This window comes from Cryptotermes secundus, unplaced genomic scaffold, assembly GCF_002891405.2.
Source record: "Cryptotermes secundus unplaced genomic scaffold, Csec_1.0 scaffold1894, whole genome shotgun sequence".
Lineage (NCBI taxonomy): Eukaryota > Metazoa > Arthropoda > Insecta > Blattodea > Kalotermitidae > Cryptotermes > Cryptotermes secundus.
Window position 1 is genome coordinate 1,363,882 of NW_019718027.1, and position 26,424 is coordinate 1,390,305.

Sequence of the window (26,424 nt, forward strand, 5' to 3'; positions counted from 1 at the left end):
CCTTTGAATCAATGTACTGCGGATAGGTATCTTCGCGCCAAATTCGACATCAGCCAATAGGATTGGGTTTACGTAGTGTTACTGCTCATGGGCAGCACAACTCGGAAGTGACGTTTCAATGACGACATTTGTTATCGGCGGGAAGGGGGGAGATAATGGGACAGGTGATGCGTGCTGCGCGGTGCGGCAAGTTGTTAAGTAAATTAGTGGTGACGTGTGTCACGTGATACAATCATGTATGTGCGCAGAATCAGAGAAGTCGTGGCGGTCTCGGTGAGGTGGCAAGCGCTAGCAGGCGTAACAAGTGGGTGATATATTTCACGGGAAGTCCCTAATCCAAGGCTGTAACTAGGTTGTTGTGCACGCAAAAGTTTGTGGCTGAAGTTAGAAAGTAAGTATGTGCTTTTTACAAATGTTATTCAATATTGAAATAAAATAGTTTGTTTTCATTCATTCACATTCCATAAAATCCTTACAAGGTTGAAAAAACCAATAGATATAGAAATCGTCCAGAAATATAAACTCATCATGCTTAGAAATCAAGCAGTTGTCAAAATAACAAGTTAATAGTATACAAGATATAAATCACACATAAAAATTTATCTTGAAAATAATAAGTAAGACATTGACAATTTTAAGATAAATTATTTAAAAGTCGAATAAAATTAGTCGTATTACAGTAACCAGTTTACAATATAAGATAAAAGTAATAATGAATACAAATAATAATATTTACAACTTTAAAACTGTATAATCAAATAAGATATGTTATAACAGATAATTGAAGTTACTTACAAGAAAGCTTAGTCAACTAACATACTGGTTAAAATTTCAATATAATATAATTATACAAGCATTATCTCATAAAAATTCTTCCAATGTATAACAAGAATTAAAATACAAAAATTCCATTAACTTGCCCTTAAACCTTTCTATATCATTAGAAATTTTCTTAAGTGCATCAGGAAGTGCACTGTATATTTTAACAGTCATATGATACACCCCATTTCCCTATATTGCCAAATTAACCTGGGTCATATGTATATCCTTAATGTGTCTAGTATTTATTTCATAGTGAGCTTTGTATAAAAAATTCTTCTGTTTTTTTACTACAAACATCATTAAGGTGGGTATATATTGTGTTCTTAAAGGAAATATATTCATATCCTTAAAATGTCCTCTACATGAATCTCTCGAGCCACATCCTTTCATTATTCTTACAGCTCTCTTTTGCAACTTAAAAACTATTTCGGCATAAGACGAGTTACCCCAAAACATTATATCGTATGACATGACAGAATGGAAATATGAAAAATAAACGCTTTTTAATCTTCTCTTGGAGACCATTTGTCTTACATTTCTTATCATATAGCAGGCCATACTGAATTTTTTACTTATGTCTTGTATATGACCATCCCAAGTTATGTCATTTTGGATAGTCAGGCCAAGAAATTTTGTGTAATTTGCGCATGATAATAGTAGTGCCAAGATCTCCCATATCTCTATCACACCTAATTTTTGCATTGAAATTTATATAATATGTTTTTATTATATCAAGAGACATTAAATTCTTTTTGAACCAATCATCCAATATCCTGAATACTTCATTTGTGGTGGTTTTGAATACACAGGCATCATCAGCAAAAAGTATGGGCACACTCATCACTTCAATATTTTTGGTAAGTCATTTATATAAATTATGAACAGCAATGGTCCCAATATGGATCCTTGGGGGACACCGTTGGTTATTTTAGCCCATTTTGAGTTTACTTTCCTACTATCTAGTCTGTTGATAATCCAGTTCTCTGTTTTCTGAGAAACTCGAGAAACATTTTCAACCAGTTGTAACACACCAGAGCACAGCAGGATATAGAAACTAGACAACAGAAACCATCTGCAGGAGTTGCATTAAAAATTTAAGTAAATATACAAGAGTATGCACGAGACCTTGCACCTATGGCTATGCATAAATTTTTATGAGAAAACTGTTTAGTAAGTGATAATCTTTAAGGGTAGGGCATAAATGAGAGGAAGGTATGAAATGAATATTCATGAATTATGAATATTATTAACCACTGTTTAAAAGAGGGAAAACTCATAATATGTCCAACTATAGACCTACATATATCATTATTAACTTCAAAAACTCGTATATGCGAGACTTATTACTCATATTGAAGGAAATAATCTGTTGGTACACGAACAGTATGGTTTTAGTACACACACTCGACTTAGAAGGCAGCTTTTACATTGCTAAATTATATTTTAACTGCGATGAATAATAAGTTAATTGTGGGAGGCATTTTTTGTGATTTACACAAGGCGTTTGATTGTGTTAACCATAAAATATTATTGGATAAATTGGAATTCTATGGAATTGAGCGAAAATTCAAAACACTTGTAGGATCTTATTTGACAGATGGATATCAAAGAGTTATATTGGGTAATAGAATTGACAGTAACAACTCATCCAAATGGGAAACAAACAGATGCGGTGTTCCACAGGGCTCGATTCTTGGACCAATGTTTTTTCTCCTTTATATTAATGATTTACCTAAAATAATAAATAAAAATCATAACATGGTATTATTTGCAGATGACTCCAGTATTATAGTAACCAAAACTAATAAGTCAAACTTTGAAATAAATCATAATCAAACTTTCAGAGATATAAATACATTGTTTAATGCTAATTTGCATACGTTGAATTTTAATAAGACTCAATATGTCAAGTTTCGACCTATGAATTATTGTAATATCACCACTCAAATTAACTATGATCAGATAAATTTAACAAATGTGACTGAGACAAAATTTCTGGGATTAATTATTGATGATACTCTTGTTGAAATGGCATATTGATTATGTCATTATTAAAATTTCCATTGCATGTTATGCATTGAGAAATATAAAATATATTGTCCCTTTAGATAAGTTAAAGCTAATTTATTTTGCTCATATACATTCTATCATAAGTTATGGTATTTTTTGGGGGGTGGCTCTTCTTGTGTTAACAAAGTTTTTATATTGCAGAAGAAAGTTATTAGAATTGTAACGAATTCTAGACCAACAGAGTCTTGTAGGGGCATTTTTAAGAATTTGGAATTTATGACATTCTGCTCTCAGTACATATATTCATTACTTTTATACACAATTAATAATAAATATTTATTTAATTTTAACAATGAGATTCACAAATATAAAACTAGAGCCCTCAATAATTTATATTTACCTGCAGTGAACCTAACAAACTACAATAAAGGTAAATACATATCAGGTATTAAAGTTTTTAATCATCTTCCTCAAACAATAAAAATGTTGGCTACTGATGAGAGAAGTTTTAAATCTGCATTGAAGAAGTTTTTACATCATTCTTTTTATTCCATGAATGAATATTATCAACATAATTNAAGTTAATTGTAACGAATTCTAGACCAACAGAGTCTTGTAGGGGCATTTTTAAGAATTTGGAATTTATGACATTCTGCTCTCAGTACATATATTCATTACTTTTATACACAATTAATAATAAATATTTATTTAATTTTAACAATGAGATTCACAAATATAAAACTAGAGCCCTCAATAATTTATATTTACCTGCAGTGAACCTAACAAACTACAATAAAGGTAAATACATATCAGGTATTAAAGTTTTTAATCATCTTCCTCAAACAATAAAAATGTTGGCTACTGATGAGAGAAGTTTTAAATCTGCATTGAAGAAGTTTTTACATCATTCTTTTTATTCCATGAATGAATATTATCAACATAATTGGTCATAAGTATGTAAATTTGTAATGTATTTAATTCAGTTAATATATGTAATTTAAATAAAATTGTATTAATTCAAGTTTTATAGTAAGTTGTTTTTAAATTATGTTTATTAATTAAAATCTTATTACAGTTTGTACTTTATATTATTATTTATGTTAATCGATTAATATAAGTGATTTTGATTGTGTGACTCATGTAATGTTGTATGTGTATCTTGATATATCTATTTCAAAGGGACCATTTCCACATCCTAGGTTTGTTACCTCTATGGATATGTGAAAAATAAAGGAAATGAATGAGTTATGGATGTGAGTTACCATATGTTAATTATTAAACTCACGTTTGTGTTGCCTGTGTTCTAACATCCCAAGAATCTTATTTTGCAGTTGGAGGAGGAGATAGCCTGTGAGACACTACTGCTTTAACTGATACCATTGTTACATCTGATGATTCTGATTTTTTGGAATAATGGTGCTGAGTGCTGTTTAGAGGACCATTCCCCCTCCTACATATACACTTTGTGTTAGTCTTACAGCGACAAAGTCTCTCCATTTTTGTTTCTTCCAAAGGATCCAAATTTTCCATGTTCTTTGTGTGACATCTTTCATAAACTGTTGCTTCCATCCCGTTCTCAGTATTTCTGTAGAACTATAATGTTAATTTGGTTGCAGATATGGATGACAATATATTGAGTACAGTGATGGTCATAAAGGAGGTACTTGCTGCGATGAACAATACAGGAAAGTCAAAAGGTAAGGTATTTTATTTAAAGTTTCCACATGCCTGGGAGTCATGCCAGAAAGACATCTGAGAGAATCTAAATAAAGCTGTAATTAACATAGACCTCAGAATTAAGTGGAGATGAATGACAAGCTTCAGGCTGTAGTTTAGTAGAGGAATATGTTTCCTTGATCTTAGGATGGAAGAACACATGAGAAGAGTGCTCTTCTTCCTTGAAGATGGAGGCAGAACTTTCTCAGAAACATCCATGAACGTCTACCAGACTGCAGTATGTCATATCCCAGAAGACATTTCTTTGTAGTGACCACCTCAAATTTTTCGTGGTTACCATCTGTGGCATCGACAGTAGTGTTATATATTGGAGTCGTGTTCAGTGCATGCAGGTTTGAAAGTCTTTGAATCAAAGAAGCCAGCTACATAGTTCTCTGTTCTTACTCTTAACTCCAAAGGTGGAGAAAACACATCTCTCCAAAACAAAATTTCTGCCAGACTAATGGCACCACGTTCTAGAAGACAATGCTGAACTTAGATGCCACGATGAGAACTTCAACACACTCACAATTTAATTTTTGTTCCTATAAAATGAGGATTACCTAAGCAAAAGAAAATGGATATGAGATTTGGTACTTGGAATGTTAGAAGTATATATAGGGCAGTGGCAGAAGTAATGTCAAAATATTAGTTAGATTTAGTGGGAGTACAGGAGGTCAGATGGATGGAAGTGACACTGAACCAGCAGGAAAATATATGTTTCTCTGTGGAAAGGGAATGAGAAACATGAATTAGGTGCAGTTTTTTTTGTACATAAGAGAATCATATCAGCATTTAGGAGTGTAGAGTTCACTAGTGATAAGATGTCATACATAATATTAAGCTGTCGCTAGTGTGATATCATTGTGGTGAATTCCCATGCCCCAGCAGAAGATAAAATTGATGATATAAAGGACATGTACAAAATTAGTATTGATAATGGAGTTACTGTCAAAAATACAATGTTCCCATATTGTAACATCCATAAATTTACTTGGACATCTGGGCTGCGCCATACCTCAACCGGTTAGTCGCTGGCTTCCCACTGTGGTGGCCCGGGTTCAAACCTGGGTCTGATCAAGTGGGATTTGTGGTGGGCAGAGTGGCGCTGGGACAGATTTTCTCCAAGTACTTCGGTTTACCCTGCCAATCTTCATTCCACCAAATTCTCCATCATCATAATCATTCGGGGCAGGTACAATAGGCCAATAAATGGCTGACGTACCAAGTGGACCCAGCTGGACTTCACCCCCACTACTTGGACATCTCCTGATGGGAAGATACACAATCAAACTGATGATATTTTGGTAGACAGAAGACAGTATTCAAGTATGCTTGATGTCTGATCATTCATGGTAGCAAAGGTTAGAGAAAGGCTGGCAGTGAGTAAGCAAACACCGCACAGAGTTCATGTGGACACGTTCCATCTCAAGAAATTAAATGAGATAGAGGGTAAGGAACAGTATCATGGTGAAATCTCAACTAGGTCTTCAACTTTGGAAAACTTAGACACTGAGGTGGATGTTTAATAAAGCTTGGGGACTGTTAGAGAGAATATAAAAATTTCTGCAAAACAGAGTCTAGGTTATTATGAACTGAAGAAAGAAAAGCCATGGTTCGATGAAGGAGGCTCAGAATTATTTGACCAATGGAAACAAGCCAAATTGTAGTGGTTACAGGATCCAAGTGAAATAAATGCGGCTAATCTGAACAGATATGAAACTAGCAAGAATTTCAGGAAAAGAGGGAATATCTGAAAGACAAAACTGATGAGCTTGCAAACAGTAAGAACAACTACATTATAGAGGCCCATACAGACAAAATAAATGACTTCCAGAAGGGTTACCTATCTAAAAGGAACCCAGTGAGGGATGAGAATGGTGATCTGCTTGCAGATTCCCACAGTATTTCGAATAGGTGGAAGAACTATTTCTCCCAGTTATTGAATGGACATAAGTAACATATTTTGGAAATGTTGCACAGTTCAGATATTTGAAAATGATTGTAACAAACAAAAAAACACATTCAGGAGGAAATTAAGAAGAAACTGAATTCGAGCAGTGCTTCCTACAATTCAGTCCATAACCTTTTTCTTCTTGTCTGGTGTCTAAAAAACAGGAAACTAGAATATACAAAACTATAATTTTCCCTGTGGCTCTGTATGGGTGTGAAACATGGTCTCTGACATTAAGGGAGGAACATAGGCTGAGGGTGTTTGAGAACAGGGTGTCGAGGAGAATATTTTGACCGAAAAGTGATGAAGTGACAGGACGTTGGAGAAAACTGCATAATGAGGAGCGTCATAACTTGTACTCTTCTCCAAGTATAAATAAAATGATCAAGTCAAGGAGGATAAGATGGGCAGGGCATTTTGCACGAATGGGGAGAAGATGAATGCATGTATGATACTGGTGGGAAAGCCAGAAGGAAAGGGAGCAGTAGGAAGACCAAGATGTAGGTGGGTGGACAGTATTAAAATGGATCTTAGAGAGATAGGATGGTATGGATTGGATTGATCTGGCTCAGGGTAGGCACCAGTGGAGGGCTCTTGTGAACATGGTAATAAACTTTTGGGTTCTATAAACTGCCAGGAAGTTCTTGAGTAGCTCTGCAATTGACAACTTTTCAAGAAGGGCTCAGCCCCGTGAGTGATAAAATGAGAAATGTCTTGTTATTTTAAGTCTTTGGCTCAGTGCTTTTAGCAAGGAAATATGTTTATAATGGTTAAGGTATGGGCTCACAAACAAGAAAGTTACTTGTTCCACCTTGCTAGTATAGAATATGTTTGTGGTGGACTGATACAAGATGTTAGATTATGATCAGTGTGTGTGTGTGGTGTGTCATTTAATTCCCAGCAGTTTTGTTGAAGGCTCCCTTCTGGCCAAGCCAAGCCAAGCCAAGCCTGTCAGCACACCAGCAGTTCGTAGTATTTTACTGTAAAGACGTAGTGACAGGAAAGAACTCTATAGTGTGTATTGCAAAAGAGAATATGTTGTCTTATCATGGTGTGTTACTTCGTGACCTTAGTGTGGTATGGTTGTCTCAACAAAGTCCAGTAAATGATTAACCATGGACACAGGAGTGAAGTGTTGAGGTGACAGAACTATTGGCATTTGAATAGTTCCATCATATAGGATATAACACTTTGTAGTCTTGTAAAAGTCAGCTGACTTCAGGAGGATCTTATCACGTTCATCTTAAGGGTTAAAGTGAAGGAACAAAACAGCATGAAGCATTCCTGATATCTGTTAAGCAGCTGGAAGTGAAACAGAAGCACATGTATGTTCTTTCACTTGTTGAATCACAGTATTTTGAATGGCTGGATTTTCATGTTGTGTAAGGTAGAGAATTCTCATGATCAGGGATGTGACTAAATTCACAGGATTGGTGTCATCTTCAGATGAAATTTCAAGCAATACTGACTGAGCACCAAAAGTAATGTATTATTAACCATATAATTTTATTGTGCAGCTTAAAGATATGAACTCCATGGATAAAATGTAAATATATTTTTCATCTCATTTCAGATGATGAACGGATACGTCAGATTGTGCGCGATGTCTTGAGTGAGACTCACACCACTACTACGTCTGAGAGTGAGTAGTATGAGAAATGTTGAAAAAAGCTGTATGCTAGAAAATGTGAAGGGTTGCAGACCCAGATATACACAACCCAAATTATAATACTCCGTCTAAAATTAGATAAGGCGTAATGGTAAATAATACTAACTCCATGATGCAGTGGAAAGTTGGCACATGTTCGGCTGATCAAGAACTTCTTTATTTTTGAAAGTTCATTATCATGTTTACCAAGAAATCTATCTTGAATATAGTCCACCTAATCACACTTTATTACCTTTTCTGATCAACATTTTTTTATACATTTTTTGTTTCCCAACTATGGGCCACAAATCTTACTGATCCCATTTTTCATTTAGTACAGGCAGTGTTAGGTGATGGTTACGAGAGATCCTCATGTAATTTCCATTTTTAACTTTGAAAATGTTGTTATATCAGGGTGCAAATGGAATGAAGCCTTAAGTAAGAGAGAATGTAGCAATTTGTCCATAAATAATGGAAAATGTAACAGTTTGTGATTAGTGATACCTTCACTGCTAAATAACCGCATGTTGTTGACTATGTTACCTTGGAAATCTGCTCAGCGAAGCACTTAGATGGATTTGGACATATTGTGAGTGAAATACTCTGGCGTATTGGCTCTGTGCAGGAACTGTTGAGTCACAGAGGCCTCGGGGCACACGCACAACGTGAGAGTTGCGGATTTTATTGGCGCGTTTCTAGGCAAGAACTGTGTGAACACATGGATTGTGCAGATATATCACAATACATTATTATTAAATGCAGTCTGTTTTGGTCCATTGCTTACGGTTTAGGAGATATGACCATTTGTTTGTAAAAGAATACGGCTAATTCAGTTCCACTGCTAAGTGGATGGCACAAGACTATAGGCAGGCTACCGATATATGATGTCATGCACTGATAAGATGTCCGCTGGTATTACTGAAGCTGCATATATGAGAGAGTACAGGAAAAGGAGGCGGTTAGAAGAAAATAATTATAATAATGTACCCAAATGAACAAAGTTAAACTGTAACTGTAGCACACAAAATAAAGTCTTCGATGTCTGCTTGCTAGCCATTGATTGGTAACGAATCTTACCTCGTTAACACTTCACAGCTGAACTGCCTGCTGAAGTCTGTTATGAATGAATGAATGTAATTCACGAATGAACTCTCTTTTATAATTTTGGGAGGACCTAATATAGAAGCCACCACATTGAACAGTTTGTCTCCAGTATCTGTTGTAGTGGAGACGCCTGTTGATCCCAAGATTCCTTGTATTCACAGAAACTTGTTGAATCTTTGTTGACATGAGAATGAGTTTTAGCGAGTTGTTGCCTGGCAGACGGACTTCTGCTTGTTCATTGCTATTCCGGCTTTCAGGTGGTGTTTACCTAAATGTTGCCCAGCAAACAATGGTTGGAGCATTTGATGGATACCACCCTGTACAAACGCTACAACACAGATAAATACAACATTTTTAAATGTGGATAGGTACCCCAATCATTTTTATCTGCTTATTTCCCTTTTTTAGGGTGTACGTGTAAATATGCTCTTTCTTTTCAAACACAGTTTTTGTTGTTCTGTTTGAGTAAGGTTGAATTATGGATTACTAACACATAGGTGTTATTCCTTGTAGGGGACATGGTGAATAACATGATGCAGCTTCTACAGCAGAACGTCACCAAGCAAACAACTGAGCTGCACGCAGCTGCCGAGGAGAAAGGGCAGTATAAAGCAAAGTGTAAGACCTTTTTATGCTATGAACACTCACTTAACATGATTCATTTTGGTGAATTATAGAACAGTGGCAGAAATTTTGACTTTGTGGTTTTCATATCTATGATTATTGAAAGTACAGTCTTGTGGGTTGTAACACTGTGTAGTTAGGAGAGGGTCCACTGTTTTGTTGGAAAATATCCCCATGATTAGAGTTGAATGTAAAGTAATGATTGCGTTACATTGTGTAATATAATAATATCATCATAATTACCAAAATAATTCATGTGTTGTCTCCCAGCTTGCCACTTACTGGTGCTGGTTTCTTGCTTTGTGTACTCTTAGACCCTGAAGCACAACATCATGTTTGCTCCAAACTACCATGTGTAACCACCCAGAAAACTATGAGGGTCATTTTTAAAGTAAGAAACATTTGTGCATCCTGCATATCCAGGTCATTAACCAGAGGTTTTTGAAGCTCAAGAGCTGTCATCAGACCCTCTGCCACATCTCCAGTGTTTTCTGAGCTTTTCAGTGAATTGGTTGCTGTGTCAGTCACTAATCCCTCTGATTGTGAAGTGGGTTCAGTGATCCGTTTTTGAACACAAGAAACATTCACCCTTCTGAAATCCTTCGTCAGCTTGTCACAGTATATGGGGAAGCTGTTATGAACAAGAGGAATATCCATAAGTGGTGTCATTTGTTTAATGGGGGAAGGAAAGATATGCATAATGAAGCACAATCACTAGTGGAGTGTGCTTCATGACAACGCATGACCAGAAAAAACAACAAAGTTGTGGAAGCAGTTTGGTTGGGAAAACCTTGACCATCCCCCCTTACAGTTCTGACCTAGCACATTTGGACTTCCATCTTTTCCCCAAAATGAAAAAGTTTTGGGTGGAAAATGGATGGCAATTGATGAGAAGCAAAAGAAATGGTTACGGATTGGTTAAATGGACTGGTGGCTGATTTCTGTGACGAGGAGATCATCAAGCTTGTGCAGCACAATGCACAGGGTGTGAATGCCTGAATCACGGTGGGGACTACATAGAAAAAATAGACATATGTTGTATCTAGTAGTGACATTAAATATGTGTGGATGAATAAAGTTTTCTTTTGTTTATAACAAAACTGTTCTTTAAAAATTATTGTCCAACTAAAAACAGAAATGGTGAAATTTGTGATTCTCACAGCAGAGGAAATTGGTCATATGACACCGTGTAGTTTCATAGGTGGTTACCAGTAGTTAAGAGGAACTTGCTGCTTCAGTCTTTAGGGTAGAAAATGAAGGTTCCTCCAGAACTTCTGTCACTACCAATAAAAGTACATGCGTTATGACCCAGAAGACTGCATTTTAACAAAAACAAAACAAAAAAAAGGGGGGGGTCGTGTAAAAGTGACTTAAAGCTGTTCACATTTATTTAGTTTGATACATTTGATTTTAATGTAGGAAATAAGAATATGGCATTATTTCATGTACATTATTAGATTTTGGTGAATGTGCTGACAGGTTTTATCTTGTATCACTGTAATCTAGTGTACTGAAAACTTCATATCTTCGTGCAACAGTATAGAGTCATTACTGAGTGTCTGTACTTGATCTGTCATCTGATATTTTGAAAGGACACATTGAGGCCCATGACTTGTAATTGAGATAACTCCTTCTGACATACCCAACCTAGTGGGTGTCTCCATGTCCTTTCAGCTGGGATGGAAACAGATCGCGTTGATGAAATGTGTTCCTCCAGAATACTAGAGAAAGAACGAAATCCAGAAAGTCAGTAATCCTGAGTGTAATACACTGTTGGCAGAAACCTTCAGAATTGTCTAGTGTAAAGGAAGCTAATAACTTTGGAATCAGTCTTAAAAAATTACTTTGACGCACTTCCTGTGCATGACTACAATGGAGATGCTGTTATTTCGCATTTGAAATATCCCAAATTTATCTTACAGTGACATCAAACATCTAACCATTTCAAGGACCTACATGAACACTTAGAAATGCTGTGTGTATCTTGTATATTTATTTAATACTTGTTGCATAGTTGAAACATTCTTCTGCGTGTAGGATGTGATGTCCTCACAGCGTGTGAAGATGTGTATCTCCTGGGATATAGCACCATATAATCCGTTGAAAATCGGCCACTGTTTCAGAGGAACATGTTGCTTCCAATCTCTGCTTGCTACCTGCTTCAGGGTGGTTGGTTGCTTGGCTTATTCCTCATCTCCCAAAGATGGAGACATGTTCCTCCAAAATGTTGATTGACTTTCAACTGGCTACACAGTAATATATCTCAGAAGATAGAAACCTTCGTTCCTCATTCATTTTCATAAAATTTCTTTTCAGTAATATTTACTGGCATTTGCTTTACATTTCATTCTTTCATACTGAAAATGTAAATTCATGTAATTACCATGCAAAATAAGGACATACCATAGTTCAGATAGGTAGTTACCGGTCTCTCATTACAAGGGTCTGGGTTCAATCACAGATCAGTCAGTGTTATACATTTGTGAACAGAATGGCACTGACTTAGAAATGAAATATGATATGAATAAAACTTAAAGTCTCATCAAGAGGGATCAGCTAATCTAAATGAGATTACGCCTACTACTATTGATACTACTACATCAGTGTGAATAATAATTGAAATAACAACCATGTTTTCAGACAGGTGGAAAGTGTAGTTATGTGTAATTGCTTTTATTTCAGTGGATGAATTAAATCATCGCATGGATCAGCTGATGAAGGATCGGGGTTCTCAGGTTTCAGGAGGCAAGTTACGAGTTTTACGTGCCCTGCATTCTGTCCCAACAGAATGAATTGAATGATAACTTAGCAATTTTAACTTGGCTCCAACAAAAAGCAGGTTTCTAAAAGAATAACCCCACAGTTACCAAATGATAACACCCTTGTGGCAGGGATGTGCATGTGTGATTTCTAAATCACGTGGCTGCCTTAAAAAAACTTGGTATGAAGGTTGTACTACCAAATGTATTTTCAGAACACTGACCAGCATGGCACCCACAGACTCGTTAAGAGATATTTGTATGTGTTTATGTGGTATGTATAATAATAATAAAAACAGTATATAGCTAATTCGGTATTGTGATTAGTTATGGGCTGGATGACTGGGGTTTGATTCCTTGCAGTGGTGAGAGATTTTTCTCTTCTGTAATCATCAAACTTAGAAGCTAAGTTGTTTTTCAAATTGTGTAACATATCAATAACTTTTAAAACTGTGATTGTCTGATCCTGTACTTTTTTAACTACTGCATGAAAAATTGATGATTCTGCACAAAGTTTAGCCAATTATCTGGCATAGGGTTTTCAGGAAACACCTTGATTATAGATGGATGCTTATCTTGACATTCAGAAAAGCATTTCAGAGGCAAATACATGTTTAGAAGCTGTTCAACAGTAGGGAGTAGGGCAAGCCATCTTGTTTTACTGTAACCAAAGATTTTTCTATACTCTTGGTTTGTACACTCAAAATTCTTTCTGGTATTCAAGTCTGATGGTGTGCAAGTAAAAATAGGAATAGATTTTCAAAATGATGCCTTCAGTATCAACAGTAAGCACATCAGTTGATTTTTGAATAGTTCTATGAATAATGTGTACAATGTTGACACCTTAAGCCTTTCCAAAATATCAGTTGGTATTATCAGCACAGACAGACAATTTTATCTGTTCTGTTTATACTGCTCAGAGAGTTCATTGAAAGTTCACTTACACAGTTTCTGGACTCTCCAGGCCGACTGTTCCAGCACATTAATTTGACTCCCATTTGAAGGCTCAACGTATCTGATGAGTACTGGAAAATTATTGTATTTTTATGGTTTGATGCATCAAGAATAACTGAAATGAAATTAGCTTTTTGTTATGTTGGACTGAAGTTCAGAGGGTGTGAAGGTTGTTAACATGTTTAAAACAGTCGTCTCTGATTTAGTGTGAGCACAAGTAAATTTTGGCTTGAGGACACACTGAATCAATGTAGAGGTACAGCCCATGGATCTGAAAGATTGATCGTGTTGCGCTATGTAGTATACGAATGTTCCCATAATAGGTGCTAACTTCAGTTCCTTTAAACCTTCACTTAAAATTAATATAGAACTGGATGTGCTGATTCTCAAGGTCCTATGAGTATTGATTCTTAGATGATTTTTAACACTTTGGGGACCGGCAATTTAAATATTTAAATCACCCTGCGGACCGGCATTTTTATACCTACTACCCTAACTTGTTCACTGTTCACTTTAAAAATTAATACAAATCTCGTAATTAATTTTATGAACTAAATTTTTTTGAGAATACTTACCAATGCTTCTAGAAGTGCTTGAGGGTGTGATATTTCTCTAACCTTCCTCTCTGTGAAGTGGCATTACATAAAACTTGCAAATGTAGGCAGTCCTACTCCTTTTCTTGTGAATTGCGCAAACACGGCATTGCCTAGAAGGCTGCTTCCCCTTGAAATGTTCACTCTTCACAATTTTCGTGAGGGTATGTTTCCGCATATCACCTGAGAGTCGCCCAGGGGGGTCAGAATGAGGCCTGCATGGGGTGGGAGTAGACAGCCCCGGTCATACTAAGACTGTGTCTGCTGCCGGTTCTGCTGCCACTGTGTCGTCTGTAGCCCAGGCTTTTGCCACATTCAGCAGAAATGCCTTGTATTTCAATTTTTTTTTAGGGTTTAGATTTTTGAAAACCAAAAATGAATTGAAAATGGCAGAATTTATAAGCCACAAGGCAACTTTCTTTGTCCACTTTACTGTTTTCCGAGGAAGAGAATAATAGGCCAAGTACTGATCGGCTCTATCAACTCCCTTCATGAACATATTATACTCGGAAATACAAACAGGCTTCTTTACCTGTCCATGTCTCCTTTGGACATCAACCATGCTCGAATTGTGAATTGTGGAAATCATATTCACAACACGAGTATCCCTCCAGGACTGAAGAAGAATATCCCCCTTCCTCCTGAATGTGGTTTCACCATGTTTCAGGGATTTACATTCCTCTTTCAGATCTGGAGGAAGGCCTCTGTTCACCCTAATTGTTCCACAAACACGTACTTTTCTCAAAAATAGGGGTTCTGCAGTTGCCACACTGTTATACTAATTGTCTTGATAGACATGGCAGTTTTGATCAAGACAGAGTTCCAAAACAGAAAGAATAGTTTCTTGTAATTTCTTTCCTTCACCAGAATAAATTTCTAAATTTCCAATATAGCCCGAAGTGCTTTCAGTAACTACATGAGCAAGTAGGCCATACTTTGTAAGTTTCCCAGGATTATATGTTCGCATACGAAGCCTTCCCCTCCAAGGAATCACAGATTCGTCCAAAGACAGTTTTTGATTTGGCTTATAAACTGTCTGAAATTTCTGAACAAAATAGTTCAATAAGGGCTGAATTTTGAAAAGCCTGCTTGTTGATTGTAATTGCAGTTCATTATCACTGAAATGCAAACACCACCAAATTTGCTGAAATCTCTTATGGCTCATTAGTTTGCCGAAAATTGGAATTTCTAAAATGGATCTGTTAACCAATACTCTTTCAGATTATCCTTCCTTGTATGGCCCATTAGAAAAATAATAGCAAAAAATTTTCTCATTTCTGCTGAAGTGACATCCACCCACTTCAATGCCTTATAACTTCTGTCATAATGTTCACGGTGTTGGAGATAGGATCTGTTAGTCTCCTGACATAACATGTCAAAGAAACTATCTCCAAAAAACAGTTCCACTACTTCAGACACTTGTGTTGGGTCCGATGGAATTTGCTTTGCCCCTGGATTTCTAGTAAACTGTCCCAAAGCAGGCGTTTTGTCTACTTTTCCCCATGTGGCTGTCCCCGCAATGTTGCTACCCGCACATTCGTTGGAGCTATGGTCACTTTCACTTTCACTTTCTGTGGTCACAATTTTTTGTTCGCCCCTGCCACACTCACTATCAGATTGTGAGTCGCTGTCACTAGCAGACTCACAAGGGACGTCAGATAGCTCATCGGAGAAGAAGTCAGATATTTCTTGTTCTCCAAGAAATCGCTTGGGTGTCAACCGCTTTGGTCTTTGATCCATATTGAACTACTGACTGACAGCTTGCTACGTAAAGCTTGAAGAAATAAAGGCATTTATTTTCCTTTGCAGGGGCATAGAGTTACAGCGAGGTCTAGTAACTGATTGGTCAGCAGACATTCTAGAGCCTTATAATGCAGCTGCAAGCAGCTATGTGCTAGCTAGGTGGAGCCAGAGAGATGTATAGTGTGTTGCAACTTACCGTGTTTTAAAAACCTGTTTACACGCGAACAGTCCGCCATGTTTAAAAGCGAAAAACCTTTTAAAGGGTGCGCGGTCCGCAAAGTGTTAATATCAGAATTCCCCCCACCCCAGTCACTAACGTTGAAACAAGAGGAACACATATTGCACCGAATATGTGAGTCAAAAACAGTTTTTCAGTGAATGGATATTCAGCTTGAAGATCTGCACTAAATATGCACTTACATTACTTGCCCTAAACAAGACACGAGTCATTCCCGCGCAAACTGCAGAATGATTGGAAGCAGCGTTCAATTTCTTTATACACAACAATGTGCCATTGTAAAATGAAATGGCTTGTAACTGGATGAACTTAATTCTTTGTTGTCAATTCCTCACATTTTTTCCACACAAATATGTATTTACATTATTTCATACATAAATGTAAAAAATTGAAAAGAAAGTTAGGCCTGCACTTTGAAAAACAATACTGTTGTGTCAAAGCAAAAAGCCAGTACATTTTAGCATCCCGGTTGACATCCGAAAAACACTGGACAGTGGTAAAAAAAGAGCCACCTTGGCTAAATCAAGATGGAGTTTGGATTGGTAATTGAATTTATTGAACACTTATAACTCGTAACTACAGCAGTTTAATGAATCTTTGCACTTTAAAAATAACTGTACTGCAACACATATAAGTGATATGTGTCTTTGCCAGTAATTGCCTGGTAATGGCTGCTAACAATAGATACTCATCTGCTTTGATGCTAATATCCTACTTGGATGGTTGTCACTGTATAGCCTTGACCACACTGTATAAAAAAATCTGTTTCCAACAGTGTCTTTGATTGTTGCTTGCAAATCCAATGCCACAGAAACATGTTCATCAAGCCATTACCACGCAGCAGACAGTGAAATCATGTTTTTGTAGAGCTGTTTGTAGATTTTACAAGAGGTAGAAATTCTGTTTTTCTCTGCAGGAGAAGCATCAGGATTTACAGGCAGACAGAAGAGGCTTCTTGAAATGTTAGAGGAACTGAAGATTATGCGTGGAACTAAACGGTAAGAATGTTTGCATATCATTCTTAAACTGTTTGCAGCGATTCTGATCTGCAGATCTTGTTCTTTCTAATGAAAATGTTGATAATTTTCAGTTAAGTAATTATGAGAAAAGATTTGTAATGTTTGCAAATTTTGTGCACGAAGGTTCACACAGTTCATATGCATCTAGTGCCAAGGCATGCACTCTGGGACAAGCTGCATCTGTGCCATTGGTACTGGAGCAATGTTAGAAATACTGTGGATGGTGGTCTACTGGAGACACTACTGAGAATCAGTTACAGAATGTTGGATTTGAGGTTCCCATAGGGGTGACTGTGAAGCATACTGTCTTCTGAGATTGGGTGCTTTGTAGTCAGCAGGAGTTAATCAACATGTTGGAGGAACATGCCTCCTTGCTGGCTTCATGTTTGTCTTACTCTTAAACTCTGAAGATAGAGACAGTATTTATCTCCAAAATGTTGGAGAACTTCTACCCCAGTCTATGTGGCATTACAGCCCAAGTGTTCAGCATTAATGCAAATTTTGGCTAATGTCATGAATGGTTGTTATTTTAGCAGGCAGATCGGTGGAGGCTGTGGTGACACACACGTACATGTACTTTATAATATGGTACCCATTAATAAGATTAACTTTTAATGCCTGTGAATAGGGGATTTCAATATCCCACTACTATGGTCCTGGCTGTTGGATTTTAGCTTGGAGGTAATGACAGGTAGGTATATTGTATATAGTGTGATGCTGTTCCTGCTGAATCCATGCACGCTCCATCACACTTGTGTGACTCACAACAGTGAAGGTTAATTATGGTCTGTATTGTGTCTGTAGGCAGTATGGGCAGTATGTACAAGTATATGATGTGATCAGAAAAATTCTAGACTAACTGCATAGGGACACTAGTGTTGCCAGTAAGGAGTTTTTGTACTAGATGCTGGTAGAATACAGCGTGCTGATTATTTTACATTCTCAAAACAATAAGGAGCTAACAGAGTGCTGGACTCTGGGCTGAACATTCAGGCTTCAGTTCCCTAGCAGGGACGAGAGATTTGTCTCTGTAGTGTCCTTAATGTGTCTATGGTCCTTTCAGCCTCTAATCTTTTTGGAACAGGGCTTTTTATCCTGGAGTGAAGCTGATCACTCACTCTTTGCTGAGGTCAGGAATGAAGGGACTGTACAACCATTTACCTGTACATCTTTTATGGCCTGGTGCTTAATTAATTAAGCACGGGGACAACTTTACCTTAAAAATCATAAGATGTATCATTGAGACGTGATGAATCATAAAGTATGATTATATAGTATTATCCACAGTTTTTGTTCCAAAAAATTATGGACTTGAAGAACAGAGTCTCAGCATAATATTTCCTGTCATACCAGAAAAATAGCATGTTCAAATTTTGTTCTGGAGAGTGAGTGAGGTGTAAAACCGAAAGATTTGAATACTTTCTGAAGTTGGAATTTGGAATGATTACACTTTAAGAACATGGGGGTATAAACAGATTTTAAAATTGTATAAGCCATGTACTCTTGGTTCTCTGAAACTATCATATCAGCCATATGCAAAAAGAGGTTACCATTCTCATTCTGTACCAAAGTTACCTAGATTATGTTTATGCTTTTCCATTTTACATTGGTATTAAAGAATCGGACCTTTTTTTTTCCAATTTGAAGTTTGTGAGACCTTTCCTGATGTATCTAAAAGTATTAACTGGTAGTGAAGTTAGATATCGTGCTTTCAGAATTCAAGAAGGAAAACCAGGAAAGCCATCCAACAGAGGAGGAGGTAAAGGAGGCAGTCATGGTGGTAGTAGTCACAGGTATGTCAAGTTATGATTTATGGGAAAATACATGATTTAGCAACAGCATTTTGGGAAAGGAAAACTAGAAGCAAACCATCATAAAGAAGCTATCACACTGTAAATATCTCAGAAAGTGCATACTAAACAGTCTGAGTGGAGACATTGTTCCATTGTATTAGCACTGGAAATTTGATTCTTGGGGCTGTAGGTTTGATTTGTGCTAATTTGATATATATTTAATTATTTCATGCCCCTTCACACTTTTCATTAATTCCCTTGAACATGCTCTGTTCCATTCACTTCCTTCTTGCAGCACTGTGTTCGTGCATGCTATGAAACTGAGTATCAGGTGCTGTGTTTCTGAGGTTCCAGAATATTGTGAAAAGTTTTCCATATACTTAGAGCACAAAGTTTAATTTGTTGGAATAATTAGTGAAGTAACGTGTTGAAGGAAAACATAAAATGTAGTTGTGCTAACTAGGCTGCTACTATGTTACTTCATAAAAATAATTTTAAATCCCAAACTCATGGAAGCGTTTAATGTTAATGTCGGCCACTGCACTGTCCACGGTGGGTGGAAATTCCTTCCACAAGGTATTCCTGGTACACACGTGACACCGTGGATTGAGGAATGTTGAATGACGAATGACCGCACAACTTCGGAAATGGAATGTACCATTTGCCTGACACCCACTATCATGCCCCATTCAAACTCCGATAATTCACGTCGGCTTGCTATGAGCAGACTGGCCAGTGTTCAACCTGACTCACAAGAGAACACCTCACAACTGATACTGCTCTGGGCATTCCCAAGCCGTCAAGGGATGGTGGCGCCACTTAAAAATAAATCAACATACTGCTATCCCATGACTTTTGGCACTTGAGTGTATAGAGGAAAGCATTCATATAACCAGTACCAAGGAAAGGCAGAACATTTTGAGACAGCTGACCATGATTTCAAATCAGGGGGCTTCCAAAGGAAATTCTTTCATCAAGACAAGTTGCAGAAAGGTCCCATGAGATTTCAGAAGTTCCCACAGTACAGTGAAGGAGGTGGGGATAAGATTTTGATCCATGTTCCAGGAGCAAGGTTGCTGGGAATGATCATAGCTCCCAGGACAGGCGCAGGCAAGGTGATAGTGGTCCTGAATTTGGCCACAGGGCTGGAGAGCAAAACATGAGGATGCAACATCAAAGCCCCCAGGGGGGTTTCTCTCAAAAGCAACCTCACGGTCAGTTTCACCAAAATGATCAGCAGTTCCAGCATCGTGGGCAAGGCCAAGGAAGGTATGTGTAAGTAGATACTATAGGGTTCTGACGACTGTGTATAACACACAGAGATACTGGGTTTTTGGACTTCGTCCATCGTCCGGATTCTAAATAACTGAAAAAAGAAAAAAGACAGCATTTCAGAAACTGAATCTGTTTTTGTCCTCAGGTGAGGAAAGACACCTCAATCACCCGACCTTTATTTTTAATGCAACGAAACCAAACTAATAACCAAGTCCATGAATCCCAAAGCATGGAATAGAAAGGACAACTAGTGAAAACTAATAGTGTCTACTACTAGCGTCATCAATGGAGTAAATCGCGCTTATCTATTTAGAATCCGGATTATGGACAAAGTCCAAAAACGCGGTATCTCTGAAGATATGTATAATTTGGTTTGTATTCAAAGTTCCATACCTGCCTGTACCGAGGCCTACAGCAGAGTTCACAGTGTGAAAGTCTTGTCAGTTTGATGCTGAAAGGGGTTCTTTTCTTTCTCTTGTAAATTCTGAACTACTACTATAATCACCCAGCTTCAGATATGGCTAACATCTTGTACATTATCCATCATCCTAAGTTTTCCCATATCATTTGCTTTGGAAATTGGATCTCATTATGTCATCAGATGTTGACAGTGGAAAGGGTTTCCTGTCCGTTTAGTCTAGTGATGGGAACAGGTCATCATCATTTCATGGATTGGGTGAATTGCCTGTTCTGGCTTCTAATATTATGTCTCCTGTCTTCTTCTAAGCCTTCCTCTAGCATGCCTACTTGGTGGACAGTATTTGTAGGCTTGAAGTTGAAACAGAGAACTGGAGATACCATGTACAGTGCATGACTGAAAATAAAATTCCCAGACAGATGATGGACTGTAAACTTCAGGGACTAAAAAGCTATGGATGACCCAGAAAAGTAGAAAGCCAAACGTCAGGAACCACAACGAGCCTTGGGGCATAATGCTTGAGGGAGGAAGGGGAAGAAGGAGGCGGTGGTGACAGAGGTGGCACAGGTGAAGTTTTCAGAATGTTGTTTGGAAAAGCATATGACAGGAACAGTGTCCTGTATACAAATCATGATTATTGCCATATACCATCATCCTTTTGATTCTGTTACAGTTTTTGAGAGGATTGGTTATGGAATGAGCAGCTGTTGTTGGGTTGGGATTATTGTTTTGGCTCTGGAACTCATCCAGCCTCCTATCCAAGGGTATTGCATTAGAGTTTGCAGAATGTGATGCTAACACTAACTTTAACATATTACTTATGTCAAGAAAGCCCCAATTCTCCTATTCACTTTAATGTTACACACATACAAGTGATATCTTCCCTTCACTTTTCCAACTAAAATTTCTGTGCTTTTCTCTTCCCTTGTATGTGTAATATGTGACCCACATTTCTGAGTTTTTTTTTTTTTTTATTTCCATAACAGCATTGATGAAGAATACAAATTATGCAGCTCCTCATTATGCACTCTCATTAGGTTCAAATAGTGTATGCACCATCCTGTTCTGACAATCTATGTTATTCTCTTATGGGTGAGAGACCAAGTTTACACCCATTTGAAAACTGTAAAATTCAAGCTGTCTGTATTTCAATAAAGGATTCTGAACTGAATAGTAACATTTATGCCATGAGTTCAACCTGCTGTTAATTTCTCCATTAATAATGTAAAACTAGTGGTATGTAATAATGTAGCACTGTGCAGTTCCTTGTGGACAAAATGACACTGGTAAATTTTTCTGTGTGTACTTTGCTTTTCCTTTGCCATCCTTTCGGCTGCTGAAAATTTCTTAAAATTTTGTTTACTAGTAACAAAATTCATTACAGTGGGTTTACCTAGCAAACTGTCTGGGAGTGCATTTTGTGAACTTTTAAGTGCAGATATGTAAATAATCAAGAGTACTAAGATATCAGTTCACAATATTTACAGTGATCCACGTAGTCCTAAGGAACAGAACCAGTTCACTCCTGAGGAATTACATGCAATCAGAGCACTGCTAAAGCAGCCGCAACAGCACCAAGATAAGTAAGTTAATCAGAATGTTACCGTATGTTATGTCTAATGAGAATTACTGGTTTTGGAGCACTGTTTTTATTTTAAAATTAAGTGCTGTTACCTTGCTGCCCGTGGAAAGGCTTACTGCATAAAATAAAACGTTGGGCACATTTCAGTATTTGAGAAACATAAATTTTTGTTTTCCCTAGTGGTTTTCACATTTCACCCCACAGGCCAGATTATCCTTGCCTACACATGGTCCCACCAGTTTTACCTTCCACCTGTGGTAGTGTATAAGGTTTCATGAAAAGATTCAGGAACTGATTTTTCAGGAGTGAAACTAAACTCAAAACTGTAATCATATGTATCTCTTTCATAGTATGTTCAACCTACAGTACTTGAACATGGTATCATAGCTATCTTGCCTTTGTTGACACATTCCCAGTACTTTTCTGAGAGGATTTTGGATTCCTGTGTCACACTTCAAATAATTGTTAACAATTCCACAAATGTCTTCCATTTAGGATACATTTCAATCTGTGAATCACCAAAAGATCACCATGTTTCAAATATGAAGTGTGCAGAACCATGAGATGCTCATTCCTGATGAAGAGTTTCTGTAATGTGTTACAAGTTCTGGCATAGATACATAAATTGTCATCCTAACATCTTCATAAAATTTGTATTGAAAGTAACGACTGATTTCGTGATTGTAAAGGGGTGACTGAACTGTGCATCAGCCTTGTACAGAAGTTTGGATGTATTTTACATACATAAGTCCCAACAGCTGAGAGTTTCATCTGCAAATGCAGCTTGTAGCATTTTAAGTGTGTTGCTCTTACCCCACAGCTTAATGCAGAATTCTGAAGAACAGACGCGCTCCTTCATATGAGACAGTTAACATGATAATGCCTTTCCTTTTCTAACCTCTGACAAAATAAATTCTTTGAAAACATTAGAAATGCTAGGCTTCAGGATGATTCAGAAACCACATGAAACTGTAGGACCCTTCTGCCAGTCATTGTCTTCAGTGTCATCCTATCCTCAGGAGCAAAATTCAGATCCCACCATTTTGGTGCTGTCAGCAGAAATGTGGCCCTCCACTTCCACCCTAGCTAGACAGTGAGAGGCCAGAATATTAAAATCCGCAGCAATGTAGTTACAGATTGTGTGCATATCAGATGTGTTTTCCACTGCAGATGACAGTGACCCAGTATTGCATTCCATGTACATGGGTAAATTTGTCATTTGTATGTTTATTGAAGATTATTATTACAGTATGTATTAAGGATTTGTTTTCACAGGAAGGCAGCCTCAACACCCTTGGTTGTAAACCCAAGTAAGAAGGAGAAGAAACAGGAGAAGAAACCTGAAGGTCCAATAGGCCTGTGAGTACACTTACTTTCCTAATCATGATGATGACTTTGGAACAAGATCAGTAAAGTTATAATGTTTAGTGCAGCTCGAAGTGCATACTGTTTGAATTTTGCTTCATCTGAGTGTACAAAAATATTAGAGTTTAGGCAAACAATAATTTAACAAGGTACAAGTTATTAGATATCTGATGCAGTACATACAACCTGGAGAAATTGTGTGGGGATTTGAGAATAACTGTGGTAGAATGACTTTTAATTGTGCTTTTATGTGGGTATGGTGAAGTATGTTACTCCTAGCTGTAAGCAGAATGCGGAAGTTTACTGGCAGGATCTACGGTGATAGAACATAATGTATTTTACTTCCAGAAACAAACCCTGTAGACATCATGTCTAAAATGCTGATATCTACTGAAGACAGAGTCATACATGTATTTAGGTGCATTCAGAGCTTCTGAGAGTGTGTTAAATCTGCTCTTCCTGCGTATGTTTACCGAATTTAACAACATATGTTGCCAAGTCAAATTTTGGATAATGTACGAGACCGTGGCGCAACAATGCCCACTACTGATTTCTCTATGCTGCTATGGGTACCCTGCAGTGGTTGAGACTTGTCATAAGGCTGCTTGCAGAGAAGGTGTAGACAATTGTCGATGGCCAATTCGTTTCTCCGGCATCCGAAGGTTCCCTGGATAGTTTCCTTCTTGAAGACATTTCTCCGTCGTACCACTGTTGAGCGATGGGATACCTTCCTACTGGTTTTCTTCTGTCATGCCACTTCCACATAGCGGGCTACAGCCAACTTCTTCTGGGGTCCACAATTTTCTCATGTGTCAAATTCTTCATATATCGCTTGTTTCGGTCCCTACGCCTTTTCTCTTTCGGTTCTCCGACTGGCATTATTCAGCATCCACTGGTACCTCTCGTTGTTCTGCATCAGGTTTCATGTCCACTGAGGCCGGCTTTTCTTCTAGACGTGCCTCCATTTCTCAGCAGGCCATCGTCACTCCGACCGGTATCATGATGGGGACACCTTGTTGTTGTGCCCAACTCAATAGTATCATCCTGTTCCTTATTTAAAAACAGTTTTCTGTAATAGGTCCAGAGATAGGGATTAGTTGTTTTGATTGGGCCCAACAGAGTAGGCATTTACATGAGGACGGAGATGGAGTCAAATTTCTAAAATGGTGTTCTTCTTTTTGTATAAAGCAGGGTAAGCGATAATGTCCAAAAAGTAAATGATTTTATAATGTGTGCAGGTGTCCAGATTGACATAACCTTCCCAGTATGCATTCATTGATAAAAAATAGCACATAAAATATATGAAATAAAATGCTCAAACTGCAAAATTTTAACAACTGGAACACAAAGAGAATAATCTTTTATAGAACTTTAACTTGGTTCAGTTGTAGCAACAACAATTACTACAATTACACTCTCATTTTAGAATATCAACTGGAATGGTGTTGTGATCCAATTGAAGCACACTTGTAAATTCTGGTAACAGACTTTGGCCTGTTTAGCAAAATGCACAGAATGTGATGATAACACTGACTTTAACATATTACTTATTTCAAGAATGCCGCAGTTCTCCTGTTCACTTTTATTTTACACACATACAAGTGATATCTTCCCTTCACTTTCCCAACTAAAATTTCTGTGAATTTGTCTTCCCTCATATGTATACTATGTGACCCACATCTCTGAGGTTTTTTTTTATTTTTTATTTTTGTAACAGTATTGATGAAGAATACAAATTATGAAGCTCCTCATTATGCACTCTCATTAGGCTGAAATACTGTATGCACCATCCTGTTCTGACAATCTATGTTATTCTCTTATGGGTGAGAGACCAAGATTTACACCCATTTGAAAACTGTAAAATTCAAGCTGTCTGTATTTCAATAAAGGATTCTGAACTGAATAGTAACATTTATGCCATGAGTTCAACCTGCTGTTAATTTCTCCATGAATAATGTAAAACTAGTGGTATGTAATAATGTAGCACTGTGCAGTTCCTTGTGGACAAAATGACACTGGTAAATTTTTCTGTGTGTACTTTGCTTTTCCTTTGCCATCCTTTCGGCTGCTGAAAATTTCTTAAAATTTTGTTTACTAGTAACAAAATTCATTACAGTGGGTTTACCTAGCAAACTGTCTGGGAGTGCATTTTGTGAACTTTTAAGTGTAGATATGTAATAATCAAGAGTACTAAGATATCAGTTCACAATATTTACAGTGATCCACATAGTCTTAAGGAACAGAACCAATACACTCCTGAGGAAATGGATGCAATCAGAGCACTGCTAAAGCAGCCGCAACAGCACCAAGATAAGTAAGTTATTCAGAATGTTACCATATGTTATGTCTAATGAGAATTACTGGTTTTGCAGTACTGTTGTTATTCTGAAATGAAATGCTGGTAGCTTTCTGCCAGTGGAGAGGGTTCATTCATTCATTATTGAAGGGGGTGGGTTTCCCAATGCACTGCGACCAGTTGTTGATATATTGTACGTCCCCCTTTGATATTCTAGCAGTCGCCATACCCTTCTGGTACTAGTGCTTGCTATCAGCCCCGTTCAGCCAATGAGTTTGGCCCCTCTACTAGCAGTGGTGCCCGATACTTCCCCACATACTGTAGGCATTGGAAACTACTTGGGCGGGAAATTTTTTCCTAATTTTGCTCATAGGTCTCCTAGAATCATGAGGATCTTTTACGTACCGTAAATCTACCACACAGTTCCCACGGCTTAAAAGTCCCTCCCGGAAGACTTGTTCCATGATTTTTCCGCCCTTGAATATTCCACAACCTCCGCCAGGTTTGAACC

General features: G+C 37.4%; 1 protein-coding gene across 1 annotated transcript; it reads left to right on the plus strand.

Moving 5' to 3' along the window:
- The first annotated feature begins 253 nt into the window (after positions 1 to 253).
- Positions 254 to 25,962, plus strand: LOC111863923 (activating signal cointegrator 1 complex subunit 2 homolog). Its single transcript, XM_023850787.2, has 11 exons — positions 254 to 391; positions 4,449 to 4,529; positions 8,076 to 8,144; positions 9,768 to 9,872; positions 12,561 to 12,623; positions 17,082 to 17,163; positions 18,900 to 18,977; positions 20,043 to 20,246; positions 22,158 to 22,253; positions 23,528 to 23,611; positions 25,836 to 25,962. The coding sequence occupies exons 2-11, from the start codon at positions 4,451 to 4,453 to the stop codon at positions 25,933 to 25,935; spliced, it is 960 nt and encodes a 319-aa protein (XP_023706555.2). The 5' UTR covers positions 254 to 391; positions 4,449 to 4,450; the 3' UTR covers positions 25,936 to 25,962.
- Positions 25,963 to 26,424: the final 462 nt, after the last annotated feature.

What these genes read in the sequence shown, in the direction of transcription:
- LOC111863923 (XM_023850787.2), top strand. Translation starts at nt 4,451, where the DNA reads ATGGATGACAATATATTGAGTACAGTGATGGTCATAAAGGAGGTACTT. An exon ending in CAATACAGGAAAGTCAAAAG is followed by an intron (nt 4,530 to 8,075) that starts GTAAGGTATTTT and finishes ATCTCATTTCAG; the next exon opens with ATGATGAACGGATACGTCAG. An exon ending in CATGGTGGTAGTAGTCACAG is followed by an intron (nt 18,978 to 20,042) that starts GTATGTCAAGTT and finishes TCCATGTTCCAG; the next exon opens with GAGCAAGGTTGCTGGGAATG.